Source organism: Gymnogyps californianus, chromosome 10 (genome assembly GCF_018139145.2).
Source record: "Gymnogyps californianus isolate 813 chromosome 10, ASM1813914v2, whole genome shotgun sequence".
Lineage (NCBI taxonomy): Eukaryota > Metazoa > Chordata > Aves > Accipitriformes > Cathartidae > Gymnogyps > Gymnogyps californianus.
The window spans coordinates 23245322-23258084 of NC_059480.1; the positions used below are offsets into that span (position 1 = coordinate 23245322).

General features: G+C 43.7%; 1 protein-coding gene across 2 annotated transcripts; it reads left to right on the forward strand.

The window, feature by feature from the left end:
- The first annotated feature begins 1436 nt into the window (after positions 1-1436).
- Positions 1437-12154, forward strand: TNFSF10 (TNF superfamily member 10). Of its 2 annotated transcripts, none has more exons than XM_050902378.1 (5): positions 1437-1559; positions 5514-5666; positions 7233-7275; positions 7991-8107; positions 8814-12154. In XM_050902378.1, exons 1-5 carry the CDS (start codon positions 1437-1439, stop codon positions 9260-9262), a joined length of 885 nt encoding a protein of 294 aa, XP_050758335.1. In that variant the 3' UTR covers positions 9263-12154. The 2 variants fall into 2 exon arrangements, with proteins under 2 accessions (XP_050758335.1, XP_050758336.1); XM_050902379.1 differs by having other exon boundaries at positions 8817-12154.
- The last annotated feature ends 609 nt before the right edge of the window (positions 12155-12763 follow it).

Here is a 12763-nt window from a genome sequence, read left to right on the forward strand (position 1 = left end):
AGAAAATGTTAATCCTCCCCATCTGACATGTGTGTTGGAATTACACAGATCTGAAATGTTTTGGCACACAGATTGAATGCTACAAAAAGCCAGATAAATAAACTGCCTGCTGCCACGTTAAACAGGGATTTGGGGATTGTTTTGCTATATTATGATGGAAGAAAAACCAATTCATTTCCCTGTAAATGGTTCAACACAATGCAGTTACATCTTCTGAAGATCTTCTTGATAGTCAGGAGAGATGAAGAGACCGTTGTTTTAATTTTGCCCTCTAGCTGTACTGAGGACTCCCACCTAGCACTCAGGTTACGGATGTTGGGCAGAGGCCAAATTTTCGTACTGCCCCACAGCAACAGTGTGAAAGTGAACTAAATCAAGTCTCTGCACTTGGATTTGAAACTGAAACCAGGACAAATCCCAATTTTCCATGGCTGCACTGTCAGCTACCAGCATACCAGTGCTACCTCTGCTGATTTTGAAGCATCTGCGGATAATTATGAAGTTGCTTATAATCCACAGTCTGTGTGAGATGAAGGTATCAAAACCCCAGTGAAAGTCAACGGACACATCCTAAATCACGCACGTGCCTTTGGCAAACTGCTATCTGGGCTCAACAGTTTGGAGAAAAGTTTGCCAGCAGGAGTCTCAGAGGTTTGAAAACCAACCAACCAAACCCAAAGTGACTTCAGATAAAGAAAGCCTAAAATGTACGTGGCGTTCATGTACCGTGACATTAAGCATGTCACGACTGGGGGGAGAAGCTGTGCTGTCTGCGAGGTTGCAATGGCAGCACTGGGCTGGAGTTCCTGGCACAGGTACAGGTCGTCGGAGTTCCTGGCACAGGTACAGGTCGTCGGCCCACAGGCACGTTTCTGCGATGCACCAGCTCTACAGGAGAAGCTGCAGAGAAGGATAACACAGCCTGGAGCCAGGAAACTCTGGGCCTCTCTGTGCTCTTAACCAGAGCCTTCATCTCTTACAAAATCCTGTTATTTCCACCATTCCCTAACTGGAGATCGCTCAGAAAAGTTGCTCAGAAATGCTCTGCAGTGGGACGGCTGAGAGATGACTCCCACCTCGGGGGGGGGGGGGCAGGCAGCAGCTGGAACCGCCCGCCAGGACCCGCACCCCAGCCCCGCCGCGGCGGCACCCACCCGGCCTGCCGGGGCGGGGCAGGGCGGGGCGGGGCGGGGGGCGGCAGGGTCCCGCCCTCTCCGCTGGCCACCGCGGGGCTGGGGCTGCCGGGGGGCGGGCGAGCGGCCGGCCGGGGCGGGCTGCGGAACGGGCGGGCTGTCGGAGGGGGGGGCCGCACTTCGCCGCGGGACAGCGGCGGCTGAGTCCCCCCCCAGCCCGGCCCGGCCCGCTCCTCCCCCGGAGGGAAAAGCCTCCCGAGCGAGGAGCGCAGCGCTGCTTCGGGCGAGCCCTGCCCGGCCATGATGCTGCCCGCGGCCGGTCCCAGCCCCGGGCAGACCTGCGGGGCCGTGCTCGTCGCCGCCGTGCTCCTGCAGTCCGTCTGCGTGGCCGTCACCTTCCTCTACTTCACCAACGAGCTCAAACAGGTTGGTGGGGGCAGGCAACCTGGGGGGGGGGACCCCGCTCTCTCCCTTTTTCTCCCTTCTTTTTCTTGGCCAAAAAAAGGAAGGAGAGCCAGAAACGCGGGCGGCCGTTGTCCGCGCTCGGTGCAGCAGCCGGCTGCAGGTCTGCCAGCCATGCGAGCGGAGCTGCAGGCAGCTCCCAAGGGTTTGTTTAGCAGGAGAGCAGAGCCATCCCCAGCACTCCGCAGACAAAAGAACTTCGCTGTGCGTGTGTCTGCTCCTTTGTCTAGGCTTTCCGTGGGCCGTGGGTATGCATGCAGGGGACGGAGTTCAAGGCAAGAACAATTAAAAAGTTTTTGGGCTTTGTTTTGTTTTGTTTGGGTTTTTTTCCCCCTCAAAGTCAGGCGTTTTTGCAGCGAAATAGCAAATGTGCTTTTCATTAGCGCGCCAAACTTGCTATCTCATCACACCGCCGTGCCCCATCAGCACTGCAGAAACGTTAGTGGCGCTCGGAGGGCTGCAAGAGCAGCCTCTGTCAACTGGATATTCATATAGACAACAGGGAAAAAAAGACTGAGAAAAGCTGAGGTGCCTTTTAAATGCCTCCTCTAGGAAAACACACAGTTTTAAGACAGTGACTAATCCCAAAGGAACTTCACCCAGACAGCAAACACCACTGAATTCCTCAGAATGACTTGTAAAATACCCATTGTATAGTCTAGATGCTTTGGTCTCCTTGCAGCCACCCTTCAAGCCTGCTAGCTGCTGCTTAACTATTTCCTCTTCCTGCAAAAGATTATTTGCGTTCCAAGAAAATTACATTTAGTTGATAGTCCCATGAGCCTTTATGTGTGTGGTCCTGCTTTTCATTGACCCCCTACTACTCAGGGTTTCCCTGAGTGTCTTGCCGAAAATTTATTATCCTGCTCTAAGTTGTACCAGTATGTTGTGCTCCCCGGCACAAAGGTAAACCTAACCGCAGGTAAGTGTACTACAGTTACACAACTTCAGAAAGTATTGCATAAATGTAAAATGTTATGTTACCTGTGCATTTATTCCACATCGAATTTAATAGGTGGAGTCTTGTGAGATGTCAAAGTCCTCTGTGAAGCAAATGTTAAAGGATGTACGGTATTCTACAATGTGAGCCAATGCTCATACTTTGGAAATGTATGAAACAGATTCTCCTGCAAAGTTTAGAGCGGTGGCTGTCCCATATTTGGTGAAATGGGGGAGTCACAGAAATGTGTGGATTTTGTGAAATCAGGTTACATAATACTGCTGATATGAAGAAAAATACATAAATGCATTCTCGTCTCTTCATGCATACAGTTCAGAGTCCTTTGCTAATAAGCTTGCCAATCTAAGTAATTAGTAACCACACTTACCTTTCCCTTCCTTTTATTCAAATATGTACACGTGGGACACAACCACATCTAGTGATACTTGCCCAAAATACAACTCGCTGTTTCTGAAGAACAACAAGCCTGCATTTAGTGTGAAAAGCTAAATCTGCCCACGCTGAAGTTCTGCTGGGCTACAAAGTAAGGTTGCTGGCTCTGGAGGGGGTACCTTAAGCACAAATTCTTGCATGTGCCATCTGGTGCACAATAAACAAGGAAAAAGCTTATCTAGAAACACAGTCTGCTACCCCCACACCCACGTGGTGCATGTGGAATAAATCTCAAAAGATAAACTGTGATTTTTGTCTGCCCATTTTTTTCGTTGTTGTTCACAATATCTGCATTTCTACACCTTCACCGAATTACTATGGCTGCACAGACTGCAGATATTTTTATCTTTACAAAAAGAATAATGTATAACTAGCAGGTTTTTTTTCCTCTACAGCTGTAGTAATCTGAGTAGGACTACGAATACGACCATTTGTTTAGCAGTTTTGCTATGGAAGGAAGTGCTGACACACAAGCACAGTAAATTTCATTGTGCTTCAGGATACGGGGCTGCAAGGAAAATATCCTCAGACTTCCTTCTGTTTTGAAAACAGTCCATGCGCTACTCCTAGAGTAGGAGAGAAGCTTTACAAGATAGTGTTCCTGCAGGACTCCTGTCCCTAAAAGACTTCAGTGCTACAGATAAACCTCATTTGAGTAAGTCTTACAACACCTTGATGCCTTGCTTTCTCTACCCATAAAACAGAAATACCAAACCTGCAGTACCATACGGTGCTGATACAAGGTTGCATTCCCTGAGGATTTCAAAATGCATGCAAAATACTGTTCCAATGCCAGGATAGTAAAGCTGTTTGGGGGAAAAGTATGCAGGTAAGGAGAAGGCAGAAGCGCAGGACTGTTTGCTTCCAGATTGGAGGGCAAAGCTCAGAGGTGAGAGCTCTGTAGCAGATCTGGTAAGAGTATAAACATAACATCTCAACTGCTTACTTTTTTTTTTTTTTTTTTTTTTTTTTTTGAAAACTCATCAAACTACTTTGTTATAGAAGCTATTGAATCTGTCAGAGCCCTTAGTTTTAAGTGCCGTTTTACCTGAGTACGCACGTAATTTTAATCACTGTGAGATCGTGAAACAAGAAGCCTGATTTAAGAATATCACTGTACTCCTCAGCAAAGACACAGAAACCTTCACAAACACTCGTAGTGGTGGCCCCATTTCACTCCGATGTCTACAAAATACAAAATCGTTTCATGTAATAGATGAAGCTCAATAGAGTCTGCTGCTGCAAACCGAAGGTGCTGTTCAACCCGGTAGGACTTGCAGGGTAGTGTGGGTGAATTCTCCTAATCCTCCTGGAGCTGGAAATCTCTTCCTAAACGCCTTTGTTTTCTAACAGGCAGGAAAAGCATGGAGGAGGTGACTCCATTTGTTGCTTTCAATACCCCAGTCTCAGGGACAGCTGAAACTGGTACTTGTAGAATAAATGTATCTGTTTAGCAAACCAAACCACACTTCTTTAACATAAGAAGAGTGAAATTTAAATGTTACAACCAGAAATCCATCTGAGTACTTTGCACGTTTATTGCTGATTGCTGTTTCTTCCAAGTTCCTGTAGTACTTTGCTGGCACAAGCAGCCTCACCAGTCTTTATAGCTGATGCAGCAGCAACAAAGCAAACAGGAGCTGATCTCTGCTGGCATGTGCTGGAGGCAGCGCAGGTTATCTGCTCGTAGGTTATGTGCTCGTACGTTAACCAACAGCGCCAGCTGGAGTTGTGTGCGTCGCCTCGCCCTGCGGATGCTGCGGGGCTCGGGAAGAGCTTTCCGCTATGATATAAACTCTCCCGGTCAGATTCCCTTGGAGCCAACAGGGGTTTTGCCACTCTTTTCAAATTCATTTCTCTTTATCAGAAGAAAACGTGCTTTCTCTGTGACTAGAGGGTATAGACATAGGCCCGTGTCACAAGCGTTCAGCATTATAATTTTATTTGGAGCCAAATGTCGTTTCTGTTGTCTGGACTTTGTTCTGGACCATTAGGTCAAATACAGTTACAGAGAGACCCCAAACTGGCTATGGGGAGGATATGGTATGGATATATGTCAGTGAAAGCCTGGACTGTAGTGGCATTGGCTGAAAAGACAGAATGGAAAATACTTTTAACATCTGGTATTTGATTTCATCCTCAATAGTTTGTGAAGAAAAATCCCTTGTGCAAAAGAAATGTTTTTAATGCAGGACTAGAGAAACTAAAGAATTCACAACATCAGTGATTTGGGTATTGAATTTTCACAAAGCTTATTAAGTTGAGTGCTGGATATCGAATTTATGTCCATGGAGATAATGTAAGTATATTTTTGTGTATTAGGTATGCCATCATAGTTAAATAAATATGTAAAATCAGGATGAATTACTCGTGCTGTCTATATAGTCATAACTTGCACCATACTAGCAAATGCTTTAAAGAAAAGAAAGCGTGTTCCTAAGCATAGTGAATTTAGTGACATACCACAGCTCAACATCTGTAAGCACATCACAGATGAAAAATCCTGGCTTTCCCTTCTGCTGCAGCTCCGGGACACGTACTCCAAGAGTGGCATTGCTTGTCTCACCGGGGAGGAAATCGGAAATTTCATCCAAAACTTGGATCTAATCGAAAGCGAAGACAGAGCGGCTGATCCCTGCTGGCAAGTAAAGTGGCACCTGGGAAAGTTAATTAAAAAGGTATTTGGGAACAGACACGCTGAAACAGTGCGCTTGGTGATATTACAATTCAGAGAATCCTAATGGCAGAATAAAGGGAGGCTCTTGGATTGTTTTACTGCAAAGCAATAGTCAAGCCACAGCTTCAGCTGCAGAGTGCTCGCACTGAAGCCAAAAAAACCCCGTGACACTGGTTTCACTACATGCAGGAAGTAATAAAGCAAAGACAGCCAGTTTTTACTAAGTGAATTTCAGTGATAGGTTGGCTTGTCTGAAATACCTCAGGGTAGAAGTGTTTGACTCGAGCTTGTTTTCTACCTGACCATAGAGATCATAGTGCTAGCAGAGGTGTCACTCCCTCTTTGGAAATACAGGGAGACTGGCATGAGAAAATGAGATGAAATGTAACACGGGGAGAGGTAAAAAGGTGCCTGAGGAACGGTCTAGTCATGAGCTGTGTAATGCATTAGGGGAGGAAAGAGCGAGCGAGCACACAGCATCGGGCACAGCACCTTCCCAGCTCAGCATTCAGAGAACACCATCTCCTGCATGACTTACACACAATACATATAATTTTGGCTACAGAGAAGAAAATAAGCCTGGCTGAAAAATCAGAAAGGCTAAAATCTTCTGGAATGGTTCTCAAAATCCCATCTCCAGCACATAAAAAAGCTTATCTGTAAAAATTCACTTCTGGCTGAAACTTACCTGGCAGATCTTGCAGCCCAAAATAGATCCTCTTTTTGTATTCAGAGATCTCAGCTCCTTTGGTGGACGTTCTGCCAGTGAAGTCCCTGAACTTCTGCATTAAAAAAACATTGGTTTATTTGGTGGACATTTACACATCTAATATACCTGCTGGCTCCCTGATTGCTTAAAAAAAAGATAGCCTGGGTGCCAGAAATAATAAATTATAATGATGATTATGATGATAATGATGATGATGATGATAATAATAATAATATAGATGGATGGATAGATAGATAAATAGAAATGTGGCAGGGCAGCACCCATCTGTAAGTGCAATACAGGGCCCATGTTAGTCGCCCAGGTAAATCATCTCAAACCGTCAGCATGCTTGCTGCAGCTGCACCACCGTCGGTAACCAAACTGGTTCGTTTCAGCAGTCAGCAAACAGTTATAAAGAAGGGGAATGCACAAAGTAAGATATGCTGGTTTAAGAGCTTAGATGGATGGATAGGCAGAGGTATAAAAATAAATGAAATTTAAATTCTCAGAGCTAAGATCCCACAGAAGTGCACACTGCCAAGTATTCTGCAAATGGAAGCTGATGCTTGTACGCTGTATCTCCTCTTATTTGAGAAAAGCATGAGGGTCAAATTTTCCAATAGACTTAAAGCCCAGATGGCTGAACTCGCTTGAAAATGTTTTCCCACTTATTTCATTACATAAAAGATGTAAACGTAGAAATACTTTATTACAACAAATTAAGAGGCTTTTTTTGATTTGCTTGTTGATTAAATCCAGAATACCCTTTATTCATGAGTTTGAGAAAGGAGTCTCTTTTTCTTGCACCTATCAGTTTCTGCTGACAGACTAATTCATTTTCTCTGTGTTTGTTGGCAGATGATGTCAAGAAGCTACGAGGAAAACATATCTGCAATCAACGGTATTATAATAATTTTATTATCTGTGGCAAAAAGGAGCTGGTAGTGGCACCTGATGTGTAGTGACTCAATTAATTTTTTGAAAGTGCAGAAAACACTGACTAAGGTCTTGTACTGGCCGCAAGTCATTGAAAAATGATTACTTATTACTAGAAGGTAAATTTTCAGGAGCCAGAAATATGGTCAAGTGGCTAGAGCAAGGTAACCGAGGTGGATACAGAGGACTCGGCTTCTAGACCTCAGTCCCACAGTGTTATGGGGACATTTAAACAGTCTGCTCTCCTGGGAACAAGCAGCACTGAACTGCTGTACGCGTAGATCAGTTAAGGAATAGCTCTGCTGAAGCTCATACAGCTCTAAACACGTTGAGCAACCTCCAAGTGGAAATTCGGAGTAGAGATTATGAATATGTAACCATAAAAGATGCTGATTGTGAATGTGAACGTTTGGTACTATGGGTTATTTTAAGTTGTCTATTGGCAATTTTGGGCGGGGGGAGCAGAAAAAGGAGAACAAAGTGGCATATAAAGACATTTCAAGGAGAGCAAGAGCGAAAGAGAGATTTGAGCCTTATTAGCCAATATGTAGCATTCCATCTATGATCTAGTCAATTAAAAAAATGACATACCTATTCCTTAAAGTCAGGTCAAATGGGACAGACGTGCTTTCTAACATTCTGGCTTCTAACGTGAGGTTCCTTTTCTGGTCTTTCCTTAGCTGAAAGAGCCCCGACGCTGTCGCACTCCGATGGGCAGCAACCGCGCAGTCCCGTCAACAGGATCGCGGCCCATCTGACGGGCAACAGCAATAGGAAGAATTCCCTGTCCCCACGCAGTAAGGAAAAACCTTTAAAAACAGTTAAAGATCACAGAAATTACTCTCTCATTGCTAGCCTCGTGCTTACATACACTTTTTAATACTTGCATTGAGTTAATAGTAAGAAACAAATCATAAAAAAGTCTTCTTGTCCCAGACAGCGTTTTTTTCAGCCAATTCTTGCAGAACAGGGAGAAAGCCCGTTCCCTCTGGGTACCTCCCTAACTTTTCTTCTGGAACCTTCATTGGGGGGGAAGTCATTCTTCCTCATGTTCAGTTTTCCTCTTTTCTTTCCTTTAATTTCCTTCCGTTAGTTGTGTGAGTCCCAGCTGCTATGGTGACAGACCTATTAGAAATGCGAGACAGATACAGGAGAGACTTGACATTCAGGCCATATTAATGAAAGGCTTGGTAGGGTTTCTGCGGCTTTGGAGGGTTTCAGACACAAATGGATATTTTAACTTTGTTACTAAGTAACAACATGATGATTTTTCTCTCATTTGGGAGCACAGAAATTAAAAACGAAGGTAGTTCCTGTGAATTCCCACATAGAGCTAAACAGCTTACTTCTGGACCTTCAAATTGTTTTGAGAATGGACCTAATGAACCACGGGGAAGAGCAGGTTTCCTTACTTTGTTATTACAAACCAGAGTCCCCAGCTAGCAGACACCTGGCTTCACTATCTGGCTTTTAATTTAACATTTTCTCTCTTTTTTTCTCAAGCAGATTCCTCGCCCAGAAGAGGGAACGGACAAAAAATAAACAACTGGGAATCGTCAAGGAAAGGCCATTCTTTCCTTTACAACGTGGAGCTGAGAAACGGCGAGTTAGTGATACCCCAAACGGGCTTTTATTACATCTACTCACAAACTTATTTTCGTTTCCGTGAAAATGAGGACGAGGATTCAGATTTGTTGGCACAAATCAGGAACCCCAAACAGCTTGTCCAATACGTTTACAAACTGACGAATTACCCAGAACCCATTTTGCTCATGAAGAGTGCAAGAACAAGCTGCTGGTCTAAAAAGGCAGAATATGGACTTTATTCCATCTACCAAGGTGGTGTGTTTCAGCTGAAAAGAGAGGACAGGATTTTTGTCTCTGTCAGTAATGGTGACATAGTTGACATGGACAAAGAAGCAAGTTTTTTTGGAGCCTTTATGATCGGTTAAAAGATGAAAGTCATGCTCCGAAGGAGCCAGTTTTCCTAGTCAGGACCAGCTTAAAATTCTATAAAACGGGGGATAATAAGCAAACACTGTAGCAATACCGGCAATACCAGACTCCCCTTTCTCAGCTCACTCAGCGCGAGGTCCGACCGTGCCGAATACTCTCCCGCCAGCCGGGAAGGAGCAGCAGCAGCTGGCTGCAGCTGCGGAGGGCGATGCTTTGTGCAGGCACGGGCACCGCGGCTGGCTGCCCAGCCAGGCTGGGGGCGTGCGAGGATTTCACACGCCACCGATGATACCTTCGGCCAGAACCCCAGGCAGGTAAGCGCTCGCTGCCACCTCCGCAGAGATGCCCCGTGCCGGCTCAGCCGCAGCAGGTGGGACGGAGGATGCTCCAGGTCCGGTTACTCGAGGCTGAGACTGGACAGCAAATTTTATTCGTGGTCTCCATTGGGACCCCATCTCGAATATCTCAGCTCCTGTAAGGAGCCTTTGCAAGTACTGCTTCTCGGATGCCCATGGAATTACTCTGGAAGTTTTTCTTTGAACCTGAGTTTTACACAAGTTGAAAGGCCGTCAGAAACTCAAACTGCACATCTTCATCTCATCTAACAAAGCACTTAAGCACCTAATTAATTTTAAGCACACGAACAGTCTGACTAAATCAGGGTATTTACATGCTTGAAATTAATTATGTGCTTAAGCATTTTTCAGGATCATGGCTTGAGTAAACACATTAGTCTGTCTTAATCAGGATATTGTACATAAAACCAGCTGCTGAAATGGCACAGAAGAGGTTTTGAAATCAATCAGTATTTTTATCAGCACATTATGGTAGTGCCTATTTACTTAATTGCTGTGCTGCAAAGATTTCACCAGGCTTCCAATAGGTTCAGTAACGTAGTTGCTGTTACACTTGCTGACAGCAAGTACTTCATCCAGAAAAAAGGTGTTTTTCTGTAAGTACTGAATTCTATTAGACATTTGCCACAAATTAAGCGTGACATGGTTCTTCCATGTTTATTGGTACTGGCCTGTATTTGGTAGGATGTAATGCAGAATAACACACCCCGATGACTAATATTTTAAGGAAAATAGACACAACTATCTGTACTTAAACAAGGGCTGCATATTTAGGTAATGCTGTTTTGATTTATTTTTAGGAATGGGTGGAAAAATTTCATAATTTTTTTTAAACCATATTTTTTTTTAAAAAACTGGCCACTATATTTTTTAAGTGTATGAGTAGGACTATTTTGTATTAAAAAAAAAAGGGGAAAAGCTGTGTGGGCTAGATCCACAGCAAAAGTCAGGTAGCATAAATCGGCACATCCGCAGCATTGTCAGTGGAGCGATACCAGTTTGCACCATGAATGCATTTTGGCCTGGTTCAGAGAAAACAGTGGGGAAAAGAAGGTGAAAGCGAAAAAAAATTGGAGGGAAAGGAAGACAGTTGTTCTGCAAATGTTAGTTTACATCAGCAGAATGATGCCAGGAGAAAGTCTGGTGGTCTATTTTTTTAATGCACTAAGGTTGCCGTGGGAACCCTCACGTTCACCTCCACATTCTGGTAATTAAATCCCTGTGCAGCCCTTGCATATGAGCCTCACGAGTAAATGTGCATCGTTCATCTTACTACTTTGTCAACAAGAGGCAATGAATAGACACAAGCCCCTGCATTTATTTTGTCATTCAGAAAAGCAGGTATGTTGGCTCACTGAAATACCTGTGTTTGAGCAGCAAGAGAAGAATTTCAGGAATACCCTCCTTTTGACAGGTTAGGGCAAAGAAACACACTGCCGTAAGCCTAAAATGATGAGTTTTAACTTTTGCCTGCTGTTTTAACATAGCGTCGTGCATACTGTTTTCAGTGGTAATCAAATATGTGAAATTCTTCGTCGTTTACTGGAACACTTTGGTTTGCCTCATTCTCAAATCATCTGTTTCAACAGAGAACAGAAAATATTTCTACAGTTTTCTTTCTCATTTCAGTATTTAATTCAGAAATTTTCTGCCTGCCAGAAAAGGCTAGGGAGAACAAAGCCATCCCCTACATATCTGGATGTCTGCTATATTGAAGAAATGACTTTTGTAGGTTCTCCTTGCAAATGGATCGTCCTTTTCGATCTCAGCACAGGATTGACCCATGTTATCAGGTTGGAGGGGTTTTTTAGCAACTTATTATATGAAAAAGTTAGTTGGGTTTTGGTTTTTTTTTAGAAATGTTATTTTAGGAGCTTATTTGAAAGACAATTTATTTGAACTGTGAAAAAGTATTTCGGATTTACTGGTGGCAGCTTAGAGTCAGAAACCCTCCCTATGGCTAAGAACCGATTTGTGTAACGTAGGAGTCGTGGCTGCTAGAAAGGACTGGAAGGAAACCGTGGGGGACTCCACAAACTTGCAGCTGATGCTCAGACAAACTGTCTATTACACACAGATTTTTTTGCTACATGTTCTCTCCTCAACTCTCAATATATAACGCCATGCCGGCTGTCGCTTGGGGAATGCTCCCTGGCATTATCTTCCTTTTTTATCTAAATGTACATATTCTTGGTCTCTGCATGCAGAGCATATCACAACAGGGATCACGCCAAATAATCATATTTTATGTTTGAATAATCCAAAGGCATGCTTGCCAGATATTATCTTGGGGAGAGATTATCAAGCAATTATCAGACAGGACACATTTGAAGATGAATGGAAGGATATAGCAACTTCTGTTTGTACATTTGCACCCTGAATCATACTTTTCATCTCACTTCACGTTGAATGGCGAATGTAGCAAATTTTTATTTGTGGATGTAGGTTGTGGTAACATGTAAATATTGTAAATTTTCTACATGCATTTTGTATAAAACATTTTTAGTAAATAGTTATTTAGTCTTGCAGTGATTATTGGTGTCATCCTATGGCTTCTGTAACAACAACCCAGTCTGAAATCACTTCTCTGACGTTGGTTGGTATCAGTTATAATCCATTAAATGCAACAAATGGTTGCAATGCAAAGGACATAATGCAAGCTATTGAGCAATGCCATATTGTGTAATGCTATATAACTGGCTTCCAGACCCTAGTGGGTGAACAGCATCTGGAAGCAGTACACTGAAGAAAACACTGAAAATGATCTCATGTCTAGAGACTACAAAACCCTAAGCACTTCACTTGAGGTCCTTCTCATGTTTCTGGGCTTTGGTAATTACTTAAGCACTAGGAAATCTATTTAGTGTGGAAACGTGTAATTCTTATCCATCCCCAAACTACAGCAGAAGATATATTGAATTCAGAGGGACAAGGACCATTTACACAGATGTTGTAAAGCAGCAGTAAACTGGAGATCCCCTAATGTTGAAAACAAATGCACTCCCTGCCCCAAAAGCAAACACGGGTTATTGTCTGGTCTATTCGCTCCACTTCTAAGATTTGCCCCAATCAAAAAAAGGGTACGAAACCCAAGCGAACCCTAGAAACTCGACAAGACATGAAGGCATCATCTAACCTGAC